Raw genomic sequence first — 14,327 nt, forward strand, 5'->3', positions numbered from 1 at the left:
TGAGACATCAGTATATCAAGCTTACCTAAGCATTCCCAGACCACCCAAATTTTTCCCCTTTCTGGATTCCAGTCATCTTATCATATTTTTGGATCTAGGCATATGATTTCTTGAATTTTAACTAGAAAAGATTGCTTACATTTTATCACCATACTAAATTATAAATCTTTTTGAGAAGATATTATTTATGCACTCCTATACATCCACTACTGTACATTATATCTTATACACATTAAGCTCTCAAGAAAGTGAGAAGCGATTTGTTACCTGCAACACACCTGGGCGGGTATAAGCCTTGTTAAGTCTCCATCTGAATTCTCATTCCTCCCAATATAGATTGGCCACACTGGCCGGACTTGGGAGCTGGCCACGGACTTCCTGCCAGAAGCTGGATTCCTTGCGGCCAAAATGAGGGTAGAAGAAGCCTGAAAAGGATGCCCCCGCTACAAAAAAGAAATTGACTCCAAAAATGCTCTAATGTACAGCACAGTACATGTAGTTAACAATTAATTATACGCTTGAAAGTTGGTAAATGTTCTTACTACAAAAAAGAAATGGTAATTATCTGAGATGGTGATAATTAGGATGTGTTAATTAGCATTATTGTGTAATCCTTCACTATACATGTGTGTGTGTGTGTGTGTGTGTGTGTGTGTGTGTATCAAATCATCACTTTGTATACCTTAAACTTATACAATCTTTTATGTCAATTATAGCTCAATAAAATTTTTTTAAAAGGTCTAAATCATTTTCAAATGCCACCATTTTACTTTTTAACCCTTTTGCTCTTCTAGTGTAGACCACACCGGTTTGGCACTACATAGTTCTGCGTGAGCTATTTAGAGATGTAGCTACTTTTCCAAGTTTCTCTGCTTAGAATTATTTTCCTCAAGAACTCCAACTTATCATTGCTTTGGCAATTCCTTTTATATACCAGATTTATCCTTTTGGATAATCAAAAATTTGGAAATCAAACTTTCCAAAGATTCTAACTTGTGCTCATCAAGTTGAAAAAATGTACACAGCTGGGCATATTCATGTCTAACACTGATTAAATAATCACCCACAGTAGTTCACCCTTGAACTAGAGTCAGTGTATTCTAAGGCACCTGAAAGTTCTTTATTTTATAACATCTTATTTTCCATTTTGATAATAACTAAAAAAGTAACATAAATATATGTTAGGTATTCACTGACCAATATGATACCCACCAGTCATAATTATTTAAATTTAAGTGTAAATTCATTTCAGTTAAATGAAGTTAAAGTTCATTTCCTTAGGCACTCTAGTCATATTTCAGATGCTCATGAGCCATGTGTGACTGACGACTACCATATTAGTGCCAATATACAACATTTCCAGTGTTGCAGAAGTTTCTATTGGACAGTGCTATTCTGTATCACTTAAATAATACTATAATAACCAAGGACAACCACACCTTTTTGGCATCTATCCTTATATATTTTTGGCATTATGTAGTGTTACTATAAATACTGCAATGTAATAGAAAAAATAATTGAAACAAATTAATGTATAAAATATATATTCGTGGAAAATGAAGAATAAATGACATCGATAGCTCTAAAAGGATGTGGTTTTACTAAAGTGCTAAAAGAAGAGAATATGTACATGTGGAATTCAGAAGAGCCTTCCCCAGTTTGCCATTTACATTCAGAAAATCAACTTTATCCACCAAATTAAATTAATATTTTTTGAATTTTATTATGTAATAGTTGTACTTTATTTAATTTTTTATAGTTTTGGTTTTCAAAGTCAAATATGAGCCACAGGTATAAGAAGTTCATAGCTAATTTGTGCTTGTCCATAATTAAGTAAAAGCAAAATAAATACTATTTAAGTCAACACTGGTGATACTCAAAAATTTACCTTTTGTTTAAGGGATATCTTTCCATCACATAAGCATTAGAAACTCTGAGCTAACATACAAGATATTAAGAGCTGAGAGCAACCTTTGAATTGTGCATTATTAGCATGGCATAAATATTAGTCCCCAGCAGTTGTGTGTTACTTTGAATTTTTCTTCAAGGCTCTATATATTCACATTGCAAGTTTATTCAGCTTGAGTTTGTTGAGTCTCTACCCCCAGTTTTGTATTCAACCTATGTACTCAAATTCACTATTAGAAATTATGATATCCTATGATATCCACAGTCTAGTGAGAAAAAAAGGGGTCATTTCACACCCCCATAAAAAGTTTAAAACATATTCTGAAACTGAGAGAGCCTACAATCTCTTGGGGAGGATGGGATGGGGGTGCGGTGGAGAAAATACCAGGGTCCTTAAAGGACATCTCTAGTTTTTAACTCCTCCTTGTACCCAATGCTGTCACATGTTCAGCCTCAGAGTATTCAGCCACTTTGCTTTATTTTGTGCATTCTCTGGGCTAATATTTGTGACTTTTCTTTAACTTCTTTATTTAGCATGTGTAGCTGACATAGAACAAGGCATCAAAGGAGGCTTAATAATTTTCCACAGAAATTCAAAGGTTACTCTTAAGTTTTGTTGACATCTTTGCTCGTAAAACAGGTCATATTTTATGAATTTGATTACTGGGACTTTGTGCAATTTTCTAAGTCAAGCAAGGAAGCTTAAAGCTTTTATATTTTATTCCCCTTTTGGACTCTAAAGGATAAAATGGAACTCACAGGAGAGCAGAATATGAGATTCCATAAGCCCAGTTCAAAGAATCAGGATAGAATCTTCGCTGAATAAAAAAACAATTCTATTAATTTTTAAAAATGAATCTGGCTATGAAAATAACATAATGTGTCACACATACACACACACATGCCTGTAGTGATACATGCATATCTTATACAAGAAAACAAAATAATGCAGATATATATATCACACACATATATATGCATATGTTTAAATCTTCCTTGTCTTCTGAGCAAACACTAGACTATTATATTAATTGGAAGTTGTATAATGAACTTTGCCATTCATTAGATTTGTTTTTCATCTTGGGTTCAATTAAATAAAATCCTAAATATTTGTGGGTAACCTCACATGGGTTTTAATTATGATTTAATATAAAGATTCCAAATACCTCTGCCTTTCTGCTTTCATGGTAATTAGATCCTAATAAAGGCTATATTGCAGAATGAAATTCTTTGAATATGCAATCACTGGCCTACAGACCATTAACAGGGTATTTGCTTAAGGGGATTTCACAAGCTGAACTGTGGAAATAGCTTGTGCCATTGCTATGTCATCTTCTAGATAGACTATCTGCACTGAAAATTCAAGATTAAATTATTCTAATTACTGTTAAATGCTTCCAAGTCACAAAAGGCTGTGGTTTTCACAGAGTTTGAAGACTCATCGCAGACCCCTCCTCCTTACAACCTGACCACTAACCCCCAATCTCACCACTCTGTGGGTTTGTGTATTTTGAGTTGCTACTGGCTTACAAGGAAAAAAAGCTATGAAAAAAATTTTAAAGATTTTTAAAAATATTTTTAAAGATACCTGCTAATAAAAACTGATGTGAAGTAGCCCTTGTCAGTTTAGAAGGAAGATATTTTCCAGTGACCCTGCTAAACAGCCTGGGAAAAGTTATTTACAAATTTAATGCGACCCTCACTGTTTCCTTCATCCTTCCTACTTAAACCTACACACTTAATTTTTCAAATAATATTCACCTTTTATTTTCTGAGCTAAGAGAATTTAGTTCTCCCCGTTCATAAATTTTAAAAATAGATCTACTGAAACTCTCCTAACCTTGGTTTTGCAGAATCAAGGCACACCTAGAGAAAGACAGGGAAAAGTGTATATTTTTTAATAAAATCTTCTTCCTGATCTCTTTGGGAAACCTCCTGAATTTTAGCCTACTTACTTACCGATGAAAAACAAATAGATGAGGCAATATGTGTTTGCCTATATTCCTAGGGAGTCTGAGTTGGCAACAAAACACGAGGCAAGAATCCAGAAGTGCCAGACTCTAATATCAACTCTGGGAGAAACTAATCTCAAATTCTCACATTTTTCACATTTAAAATTGGAATGGGGTTATTGGGAGGCAGTTAACGAAAACCATCGTAAGTAATTCTGTAAGTATAATATGCAAATAATATGGCAAAAAGCCCAAACCTTATTTTTATTTCATTTCCCCCAAATTTTACAGTTTTCTTATTTCCATTTTCTCTTGAATTCTCAATTTTTTTTCCAGAGGAACTGTAAGGTTAATGGTTAAATATTATATGAAGACCGATAGGAAGACTAGGGGCCCAAGGTGCATAGCACATGTGACACAAATCACCTCGTTTGGCTTGGTGGTTAAACAGCGTAACCTCAGAGCCTGTGACATATTAAAAGTAAAAAGACATCCCAGGCTGGAGGAGGGCTTCTGAGATAAAACCATAGGTACATATGGAAGGGTTAGCAGCAGCGGCCTCCTTAGAATAAGGGAGGGGATGGAAGAAATGAACAAGCGCTGATGTTTGCGAAGTACTTCTTACATGTGCCATGTTCCTGTCCTCCACCCAACAGCCCGTATACATAACAGCCTTAGCACTTACCACAGGAGTGGTGTTGTCTATCTTCTCCACTGAATTATATGTTCATGGAGTAGAAGATCAAATATAATGTACGATCTACCTGGGACAAAATGTTACCTACCAGTGACCGGCACAAAGCAGGCAATTAATACATATCTGTTGACTGAATGAACAAAGCCATGTGTTAACAGTTAACATTCCCATTTGATGAGTAAGGAGATGAAGGTTCAGGGTGATTAAGTGACATAGGCGGATCACAGACATCACATAGGTTAGTAAGTAGCTGAAGAGGGAAACCCAAGCTTGTCTGACAGGGAACCACACTCTCCACTAGAGCAAGCTGCCCCATGGAAGTCAAAATGGGACCAACTGTCAGAGAAAAGTCTCAGATTTTTTTGTGAAAGGGTGGCAGTGAGATAGGAAGCTTCCACGCATCCCTGCCTATAACCAAAAGATGTCCAAGAAGCAAAAATGGATAATTTGGTTCCTGGGTACAGTTCAAACGAGGATAAAATCAGAGCATTGGGGTGGATTTCCTGGCAGCTTCTTCAGTAATGGTTTTTTCCCTCCAATGGCTTGTGTTTGTTTGCTTTTCTCTTTGCGTCTCCCCTAACTCTTTCACCCCAGCTTCTTCCTTTCTGTCGTTCAAAATTCCTGGGAGACAACTTTATCCAAGGATCAGGAGAAGCCACCAAGAGGTCTTGACTGATTGATTGCACGGGCTCTGCAGTCCAGCCACCAGGGTTCCATCCCAGCTCAGCCCCACCCTAACCAGGTGACATTGGGCAAATTACTCAGCTTCTCACTGTCCCAGTTGCTTCCTCTGAGAAATGAGGCTGTTAGTAATAAAATCTACCTACTGTTATAAGAACTCAATGAGTTAATACCTGGCAATTGCTTAGCACACTATCTGGCATATACTGGGAACTTAATGAAGAGTAGCCATTCCTATGCCATTAGCCCTAAAATTCAGGACCAGAGCCAGCTGCATGCATACTACAGCTCATTAATCCCCAAACACATCTGTCATACTCCAGATTAGGCTTGCTACATCAGGTTCCAATACAAAACTCTTTTCCCAAAGGCAGCAGTGAAGTGTTGCTGACAGTAAATGAAAAAAAAAAATTTTTTTTTCTTGTATCCCCTGACTTACATAGTCAATGGCTTGGGACACAGGCAGCTGCCTTTGGGGTCATTCTTCCATACTAGCTGCTACACGTAAAAGCCTCCTGGGTCTGGATAGAGAAACGAAAAAAGAGCAACGTTCTTATTTTTCTCTTGCATGTATTTTTCTAATAGTATCGCAAGTTCATTTGAATTCAAGAATGAATCTCCACATCACTCGACCTGAAGAACAGAGGACTAGAAGGTAAGGGAGGAAACCAGCTCACTGTGTTTGGAGCTATTGACAGAGCTGGGGTCATGTCATGATCAGCAAAAGCAGTGATTGGGGTGAGATAGGAGGAGCTGGACTAACTAACAGAGGCTTCTTTTTCTCCTGTAATGACATGTCCTGGGGTGTGTAGTCCAGAGTTAGTGCAGTTCTTTAAGGGAGTTATCAAGAACTTTTTCTATCCTTCCACCCTGCCCTCTTTAAGATGCATTTCCAAGCTTTTAGCTATAATGTGGTCACTATACTGTCTGTCATTGGGTCACAAACCACAGTAGAAGAAGTGAGGAAAAAAGGCAAAGGACAGAAGGTTGAAAACACAGGCCAACAAAATAGAATTCTTTTAAAATAGCCTCCACAAAAATTCCACCCACTGACTTGCATGTACAGATCTTCTGGGCCAAAAATATTAGGCTCAATCACATAAAATTGCTGATAGTCAACTGTGCTGATGTGCAAAAAATACACAGCATAAGATTTCATCTAATATAGCATATGGTAACCACAAGAGAGACTGAGACACGGGGTGTTTTATCTGGACCTACTGCTATTGAACAGAATCAAGATTTGGTTAGTAATAATAAGTGGCTGAAATAATACTGAATAATAACTAGCAGTGTCTCCTCTATCTTCGCCAAAGAGGAAGTCTATGTTAATATCAGAGTAAATACATTATACACAAAGGCACTCGAGGACAAAGAGGACATGACATAACCACAAGTGCAATTAACAAGATAATGCATTTAATAACATAGCTTCAAGATTTATAAACCACTATTAACAGAAGAACATAAAAATATTGACAAATTCACTTTCAAAGTGGGATATTTTTACATGTTTTTCTCAGTAACCAATAAAATAAGCTGGCCAAAAAAATGAGCAACACGATTAATAAACTGTCTTCACAATCATGGGTAGAACTCTGTTCCCAACAGAAAGATTATTTTCTTTCAAGCACATGGGAACATTTCGGAAATGACCACATGTTCAACTATTAAACTCATCTGAACATATATCAAAGAATTAATATCAAACAGTCCATGTTCTCTGATAAACATGCAATTAAGTTAGAAATGAATTTTAAAAAGAAGTAACTTTTAAGAGTTCAAATGTAGAGAGGGGCACCTGGATGGCTCAGTCAGGTAAGCGTCCAACTTCGGCTCAGGTCATGAACTCAATGGTTCATGAGTTCAAGCCCTGTGTCAGGCTCTGTGCTGACAGCTCAGAGCCTGGAGGCTGCTTCAGATTCTGTGTCTCCCTCTCTCTCTGCCCCTTCCCTGCTCATGCTCTGTCTCTCTCTGTCTCTCAAAAATGAATAAATGTTAAAAAAAAAAAAACAACTTTTTTTTTAAAGAAAATGAAAGAACATTACTTGTTGAAGTTAACATTTTATGATGTTAACATAATCATACTAAAATCTAACCAGAAATAAAAACGGGAAATAAAATCAAAATCCAATATGATTATCATAATAAATATTTGCTCTCAATATGATCATCATAGAAGCACTAAAGGACTACTCAAAATTAGTGGTCATGGATTTAAAATGCTTATTTATTTTGAAAGAGAGAGAGAGTGGGCATGTGCATGAGGGAGGGTGGGGTTAGGGGAGTGGTTGAGATGGCTGTGGGGAGGGGCAGAGAGAGAGGGAGAGAATCCTAAGCAGACTTCCTGCTGTCAGTGCAGAGCCCAAGTGGTCATGAATTTAAAGTGAAATCACTCCTCATGATTTTATGTTTCTACACCTACATTTAGTTTTCACAAATGCAGGTGCAAAGTATGTTGGGTTAGACTTAACTAAGGTGGTTTTCCCAAACAAATTGGAAGAAGCCAAGAGGAGCAAAGCTGCTGAGAACATAAAAAAGGGAGTCATTAGAATGACAGGCCACAGATTCTGTTCTGAATAAGGAAGGAAGAATGGATAGCAGGGAAATGAGGGATGATTTAAAAAAGTATGAAGATCAATGATCTGTAGTCCTGGTGGGGATGAAAAGCTGATTTTATCAGTAATCTTGAGAGGTAGGAGAGGTCATACTTATGCATGAAGCTACTGAGACTCAGGTATGTTAATGTTCTTTTCTAAAATGAGTATAATGCAGTAAATAAACAGAAGAACTTTCACTCCAGCCTGAATAGTTTGGCTCTAACTCCTTTTCCTGGACCTGCAAAATTATTCTGCAGCCCTGTCCAACACTGATTTGCTGTAACTTTCCTAGCTATCGCAAGCTCTCAGGGATTAACTCTCACTTAGGGTCAGTTTAGGATTCCTACATCATCAGTCAGACCCTGATAAAGTTCCGATTATATTGTTATTTTTGGTAATGATTTAAATTCTAATTCGCTGAAATAAATGTTTTCAGGAGAGAGGAAACATCTCTTTAAGAAAATAAAATTAGTTCCATGGCCATAAAATATCCATAGTGAATAAGGATGGAGATTGCAGCCCAACATTCCCCAATCCCTTTATATTCTAGCACAATTTAACGTTCCTCCAAACTTACTCCTCTTGGATAACCCATTCGCAATGTTTCCTCTCTCCTTTTTGGGATGTTAAATTTTGAACACATTATTTACTACCTGCAGTTTTGCTGTTTCTTCATTCTATATAACAATTTGTCTGAAAAATGCCAAGAATCCTCTTCCCTAAGTGCCTATAAATCTCCTCATAGTGTCTATTTGTTGGGTAGCCCTCCTCCCCCTTGCTAATCTTACCAAGAATTCCTTCAAGGTCATCAAACTTGAAATATGAATTTATAATCATTATGTAATAAGATCTGGGGAAACTTCAGGGGGATACAAGGGAGACTTGTTTGGACTTTTGGGGGGGGTACAAACTGATATTTATTCTTCTGCCAGTATCAATAAATAAGAGCAGGTGCAATTTATGTGTGTGTCATCATTCAGAAAATTGACAAAAATGACTACCAAGTTGTCTCTTAAGTAAACCGGTTATCATTTAGGATCAGGGTCAGAACAGGTAGAGTGGTTATGTTGATTTATCTTCTAAGTTGTGTGCCACGTTCTCTGATCATCAGTTTCCTGAGTGTGACCTATCAGCCTTGAGAGACACCCTTTCAAGTAAACAACACCAGCACATTATGTCTTTGAGGGGCTTCATCACAACTGTAAAACAATAAATCAAGAGCAAATTCCTCCTAAACTTATGTTGCTAAGATATTATGGTGAGAGAACAAGAAGTACCCTGGAGAAATTAAAATGAAATACTTTTTCATAATTGGAATGCAAAACTCTGTCTGTCCTCAGTGTCCAAATTGCTGTCCTAAAGAGAATCTGCGTTTAGAAAATACACTTGTTATCTTAGTATTTTCTCCTTTTTTATCACTCCTAAAAGGCCTTATTTGCCCTTGTTTTTATTTCTCTTTCCCTATTCCACCATATAATTTTCTCTTACACTTATTTATTTTTGATTTCTCAGTAGTTTACCCTACTTGATTTTCTATACAATATTGAATTCCTGCCAGTTCTGTAAAAACTCATTTCAGATCGCTTTAAAGTGTGATTTTTCTCAAACCCCAGATGCAATAAATGTGAAACACTGTGCCATGTGGAAATTCCAGTCACTGCATTTGTTTGGTTAAGACAACTTAATTGCTTGCAGAGCCAGCTCCAGTTTCAGCTAAAACAAATTCAATGGCTGTTGTGAGTAAGGTGAGAACAAAAAAGAAATAATATATCACCTGTCTGCCAGGGGCTCTTCACGGCACCTATCATTGGCAAGAAGTCAATGTTAGAGGGAGGGGTGTCAAAGAGGGTGAGAATAGAGAATGGAAAACTAATGTTCCTATGAAATTATTGCTGAACCAAAGGTAGAAAAATCATATCAGTACCAAGCAAACTTTTCAAATAAGAGACAGTTGCACAGAAGAGGCCACGGAGAGACTTTATCACAGTAAAATGTATTTAAAAAGAGAGAAAGACATTCTTGGTTCAAAATCTGAGTCTCTAGAGATATCAAATTAAAGAGATCTGATAACCTGTGGCTGAAGTAGAATCAAGTTGACATTGCCCAAAATGTATAATTTTTTAATGTATACATTGTTTTGAAATCTCATTATGACTCCCCTCTAACTCAGAAACTTCTATTGTGTATTTAAGAGAAGATTGAGGTTAGGAAATGAGAAATGGCTTGGCCCAATCCCAACCAAACCACACAGATCCCACAGGTAAGGGAGCATGGTACAGATAGATGTTGATGAGAGAACCCCGATGCCCACTGGAACTTTGCATCTTAAGACTATCTCCCATGTACAGGACTTTAGGGCAATAAAGGGAACTATCAGAGAAATCTTAGGGAACCAGTATGCCCACTTTGGGCAAACAATATATTTTGATAGGCTGTGCAGATTTACTTCCACTGAAGGTCATGCTCAAAAGAAACCATAATGTTCAAATGGGTGATATTGGCAAGAACTGTGCCACAGGGGCCAAATGACAGCAGCACATGTCTTTGAGAATAATTCTGGGCTCCTTCCACCCAGCAGTCCCTAAGGATATTGTTTTATCTCTATCATCCAGTGGGACCTGTGAAAGCCTAGAGCATTAGAGTTCCCTTTTCAAGTAAAGTACTTGAAAAATTAATCAAGGAGAATCCATAAATTCTCTATCTAAAATGAGTTGATATTAGATAGTAATTTGTATAGCAGTTCACTATACAAATATCTTTGAAAAGATAGTTCAGAAAATAAGGGCATCTAGCAATTCACTGTGCAAGACATGTAGAAACGCAAAAGACCATAGAGAAGAATGTCCCCTACCACAGCCTCTCACTGAATGGCTGTCCCAGAGATTAATATTTATGTAAACAGTATCTATAGGGCAAAGCAAGAACCCCCATCCCACACTTTCTATACTCTCAGAGATTGTCGGAAAAACATATATTCCAAATGCAGTCCTCAGGGCCTGTTGCAATTTCTATCTCCTCATGTACTTCTCTATCATTTTGTAATAACTGAGTGGCTCTATTTCGTAGTAGAATGCTCCATATTATTTACTGAGTCTTTTTATCTGATGGGCATATTGTCAAGCATTCTATGTGACTTATATCATTTAAGGTTTGCATTAAGGTTATAAATGAGATATTATTATCCCTATCTTACAAAGTAACAAGATTTTCATTCAAGACTGTATGGTAAATCTTCTCTGTGACCTACATACACACTCACACATAAACACCCACACAAACTTATACACATACTCAACCTACCCCCACTGATACCCCAAAAAGAGTTGATAAAATTTAAAAAGAAACACTATAAAGATGTAGCCATTCTCAAATACAAAATCAATACCTCTATGCACTGAAAAAGTAACAAACCTATATAAAGCAGTGAGTAGGACTAAAGACACAGCCTCCTGGGCTCCACATATGAAAGCAGGCAATGGAATTTAGGTACTTGAACTGAAGGTACTCCCATACGGTAGGGTTTCAGAGCCAAAACCATTGCTTAAAACAGGGGTCCTACTCTTTTTCTTAAGCATGACACTGAACATCCTAGTGTCGCCATGGGCCACTGCCCTGCCCAGCGTTATTGTATTGTAAGAACAGGCCATATCCAAACTCTCCCTTCTGCAGAGATGTCCCTGGTGCCAAGATCCACATCTTTGACCTGGGGCAGAATAAGGCAAAAGTGGATGAGTTCCCACTATGTGTCCACATGGTGTCAGGTGACTATGAGCGGCTCTCCTCTGCAGCCCTGGAATCTGCCCATATATGTGCCAATGAGTACACGGTGAAAAGCTATGGCAAAGATGGTTTTCACATCCAAGTGCGGCTCCACCCCTTCCACGTCCTCTGTATCAACAAGATGTCCCATGTTGGGGCTGATGGACTCCAGACAGGTATGCGTTGGTGCCTTTGGAAAGCTCTGGGGCACCAGTGGCCAGGGTCCACCATTGGCCAAGTCATCATGTCCACCTGTACCAAGCTGCAGAACAAGGAGCATGTGATTGAGACTCTACTCAGGGCCAAGTTCAAGCTCCCTGGCTGCCAGAAGACCCATATTTCCAAGAAGTGGGGTCTTACTAAGTTTAAAGTGGACAAATTTGAACGAATGGTGGCTGAAAAGTGCCTCATCCCAGATTGCTGTGGGATCAAATACATACCTAATTGTGGGCCCCTGGACGAATGGCAGGCTCTGCACTCAAGGGAAACTCGGCAATGCCCCAATAAATCCTACCTCCTGCAAAAAAATAAATAAATAAAAAATAGAGCCCTACTGGTGAAGAGGACTTCAAAAGGTGACCATTGTCACAGAATGGAGCTTAGATAGAGCTACATTTTGATAGAACCATAAAGGGCAAAAATTCCTTCCTTCCAGCACTGAGGCTTAGATGACCAGTGGTTCAGTAACTAGTCTGTGATATGCACGGTACCAACACAGGCCATAAAGATGGAACATATGAAACAGTCCCAGAGGGGCCACTGACGAAGGTAAGTAAAAACTGAGATGAGGAAGGGGCATTTGGGTGGCTCAGTTGGTTGAGTATCTGACTTGATTTCAGCTCAGGTCATGATCTCATGGTTTGTGAGATCAAGCCCTGGGTCAGGCTGCTTGGGATTCTCTCTCTCCCTCTCTCTCTGCCCCTCCCCTGCTTATTCTCTCTCTCCCTCTCTCTCTCTCTCTCTCTCTCTGTCTCAAAATAAATAAATAAATGTTTAAAAATTGAGGAAAAAAAAGGAGAATGACAAATAGAAACTAAAACAAGATGATAGACTTAAACCCAGCCATACTAGTAAGTAAATAAAATTTTAATATGATAAACACTCCAATTAGAAGGGAAAGATTTTCAGAATGTATTTTTTTAATCCAAGTATGTACTGCCTAGAGTAAATATGCTTTAAATATGAAGATATAAATGGGTTAAAAGAAAAAAGATGGAAATATATATACCGTAAAAACATTAATCAAAAGAAAACCAGTATGACTTGATTAGTGTCAAAAGAGACTACAACACACAGAAAATTTCCCAAGATAAGTAAAGGCATTTCATATTGGAAAAATGGCTAATTTATCATGAAAACAACAATGCTTAATGTATAAGAAGGTAACACAGACAACCAAAGTAAGTGAAACAAAAATTAACAAAATTAAAGGGAGATAAAGATCCACACTCATGATCAGAGACTTGAATAGTCCTCTATCAATCATTGATATAACAACTAGACCAAGAAATCAATATAAATTTTTAAAAAATTTTTTGAATAACACTATCAACCAGCTTGTCTTAATCATATTATAATGCGACACATCCAGCAGCTACAGGATACACAGCATCTCAAGTGCACATAGAATATTCACCATGATAGACCACATGATAAGCCATAAAATAAGCCTCGACAACTATTGAAGTATTGAAATTATACAGTATGTTTTTGACCACAAAGGAGTTTAATTAGAATTCAACAACAATGATGTATCTGGAAAATTTCCAAATATTTGGCCATTAAGCATACACTTTTTAATAAGCTGGAGGTCAATAAGGAAATCACAAGTAAAGTTAAAAAATATTTTGAACTTAATAATAGAAACACAATTTGTCAAATTTTGTCAAATGCCACTAACGAGGTGCTAAGAGGGAAATTTATAGCTTTAAAAGTTTGTATTAGAAAATGTCGAAAATCAAAGATGTAAACTTTTGTCTAAAGAAGCTAGAGAAAAAAGAACAAAATAACCTAAGTTAAATAGAAGAAATGAAATGATAATGGTAACAAAATAAAAATAAATAAAATTATTTAAAAATCAATAAAATAAAAAACAAAGAAAAAATCAAGAACAAAATTTGGCTTTCTGAAAGATAGTAAGATTGATAAATTCCTAGCAATTCTGAGCACAAAAAAAAAGAAAGAAAACATAAACTATCATTAGCAAGAGAAAAAAACAATATATTAATAGACATTAAAAATATACCAAGAAAATATAATTAAGACATTTAGACCAATAAATTTGACAATGTAGATTAAATTGACAAGTATTCTGAAACACACAACTTATCAAAACAAAAACAAGAAGAAATAGACAATCTATATAACGTTGCCTTTGTTAAAGAAATTAAATCAGTCATTTAAAATCTTCCTAAAAAGGAAGATCCTGCCCAGATGGATTCATTCATGAATTCTATGAAACACCGAAGAAAAAGAAAATGTCAGTATTATTCACACACTTGTGGAAAATAGAGAAAGAAGGTACACTTTCCAACTCATTCTGAAACCAAAAATACCTTAAAACCAAAATCCAACAAGGACATCACAGGGAAAGAATATGATAGTCGAATATTCATCATTCATACAAACGTCCAAATACCTAACAAATGTTAACAAATCAACCCAAAAGAATACTAAGAAGGATAACACATCAGGAAATGAGGGATTAATTCCAATAATTCAAATGGAGGA

At 36.8% G+C, this 14,327-nt stretch overlaps 1 protein-coding gene across 1 annotated transcript in view; it reads left to right on the forward strand.

The window, feature by feature from the left end:
* The window catches only part of LOC122201167 (60S ribosomal protein L10-like), a 135,190-nt gene extending 123,058 nt beyond the window's left edge, over positions 1 to 12,132 (forward strand). Inside the window, 3 exon segments of the mRNA XM_042907112.1 lie at positions 337 to 414; positions 11,411 to 11,462; positions 11,465 to 12,132. Coding sequence (XP_042763046.1) covers positions 337 to 414; positions 11,411 to 11,462; positions 11,465 to 12,132 — 798 coding nt within the window.
* The last annotated feature ends 2,195 nt before the right edge of the window (positions 12,133 to 14,327 follow it).

The sequence above is a fragment of the Panthera leo genome, chromosome D1, assembly GCF_018350215.1.
Source record: "Panthera leo isolate Ple1 chromosome D1, P.leo_Ple1_pat1.1, whole genome shotgun sequence".
Lineage (NCBI taxonomy): Eukaryota > Metazoa > Chordata > Mammalia > Carnivora > Felidae > Panthera > Panthera leo.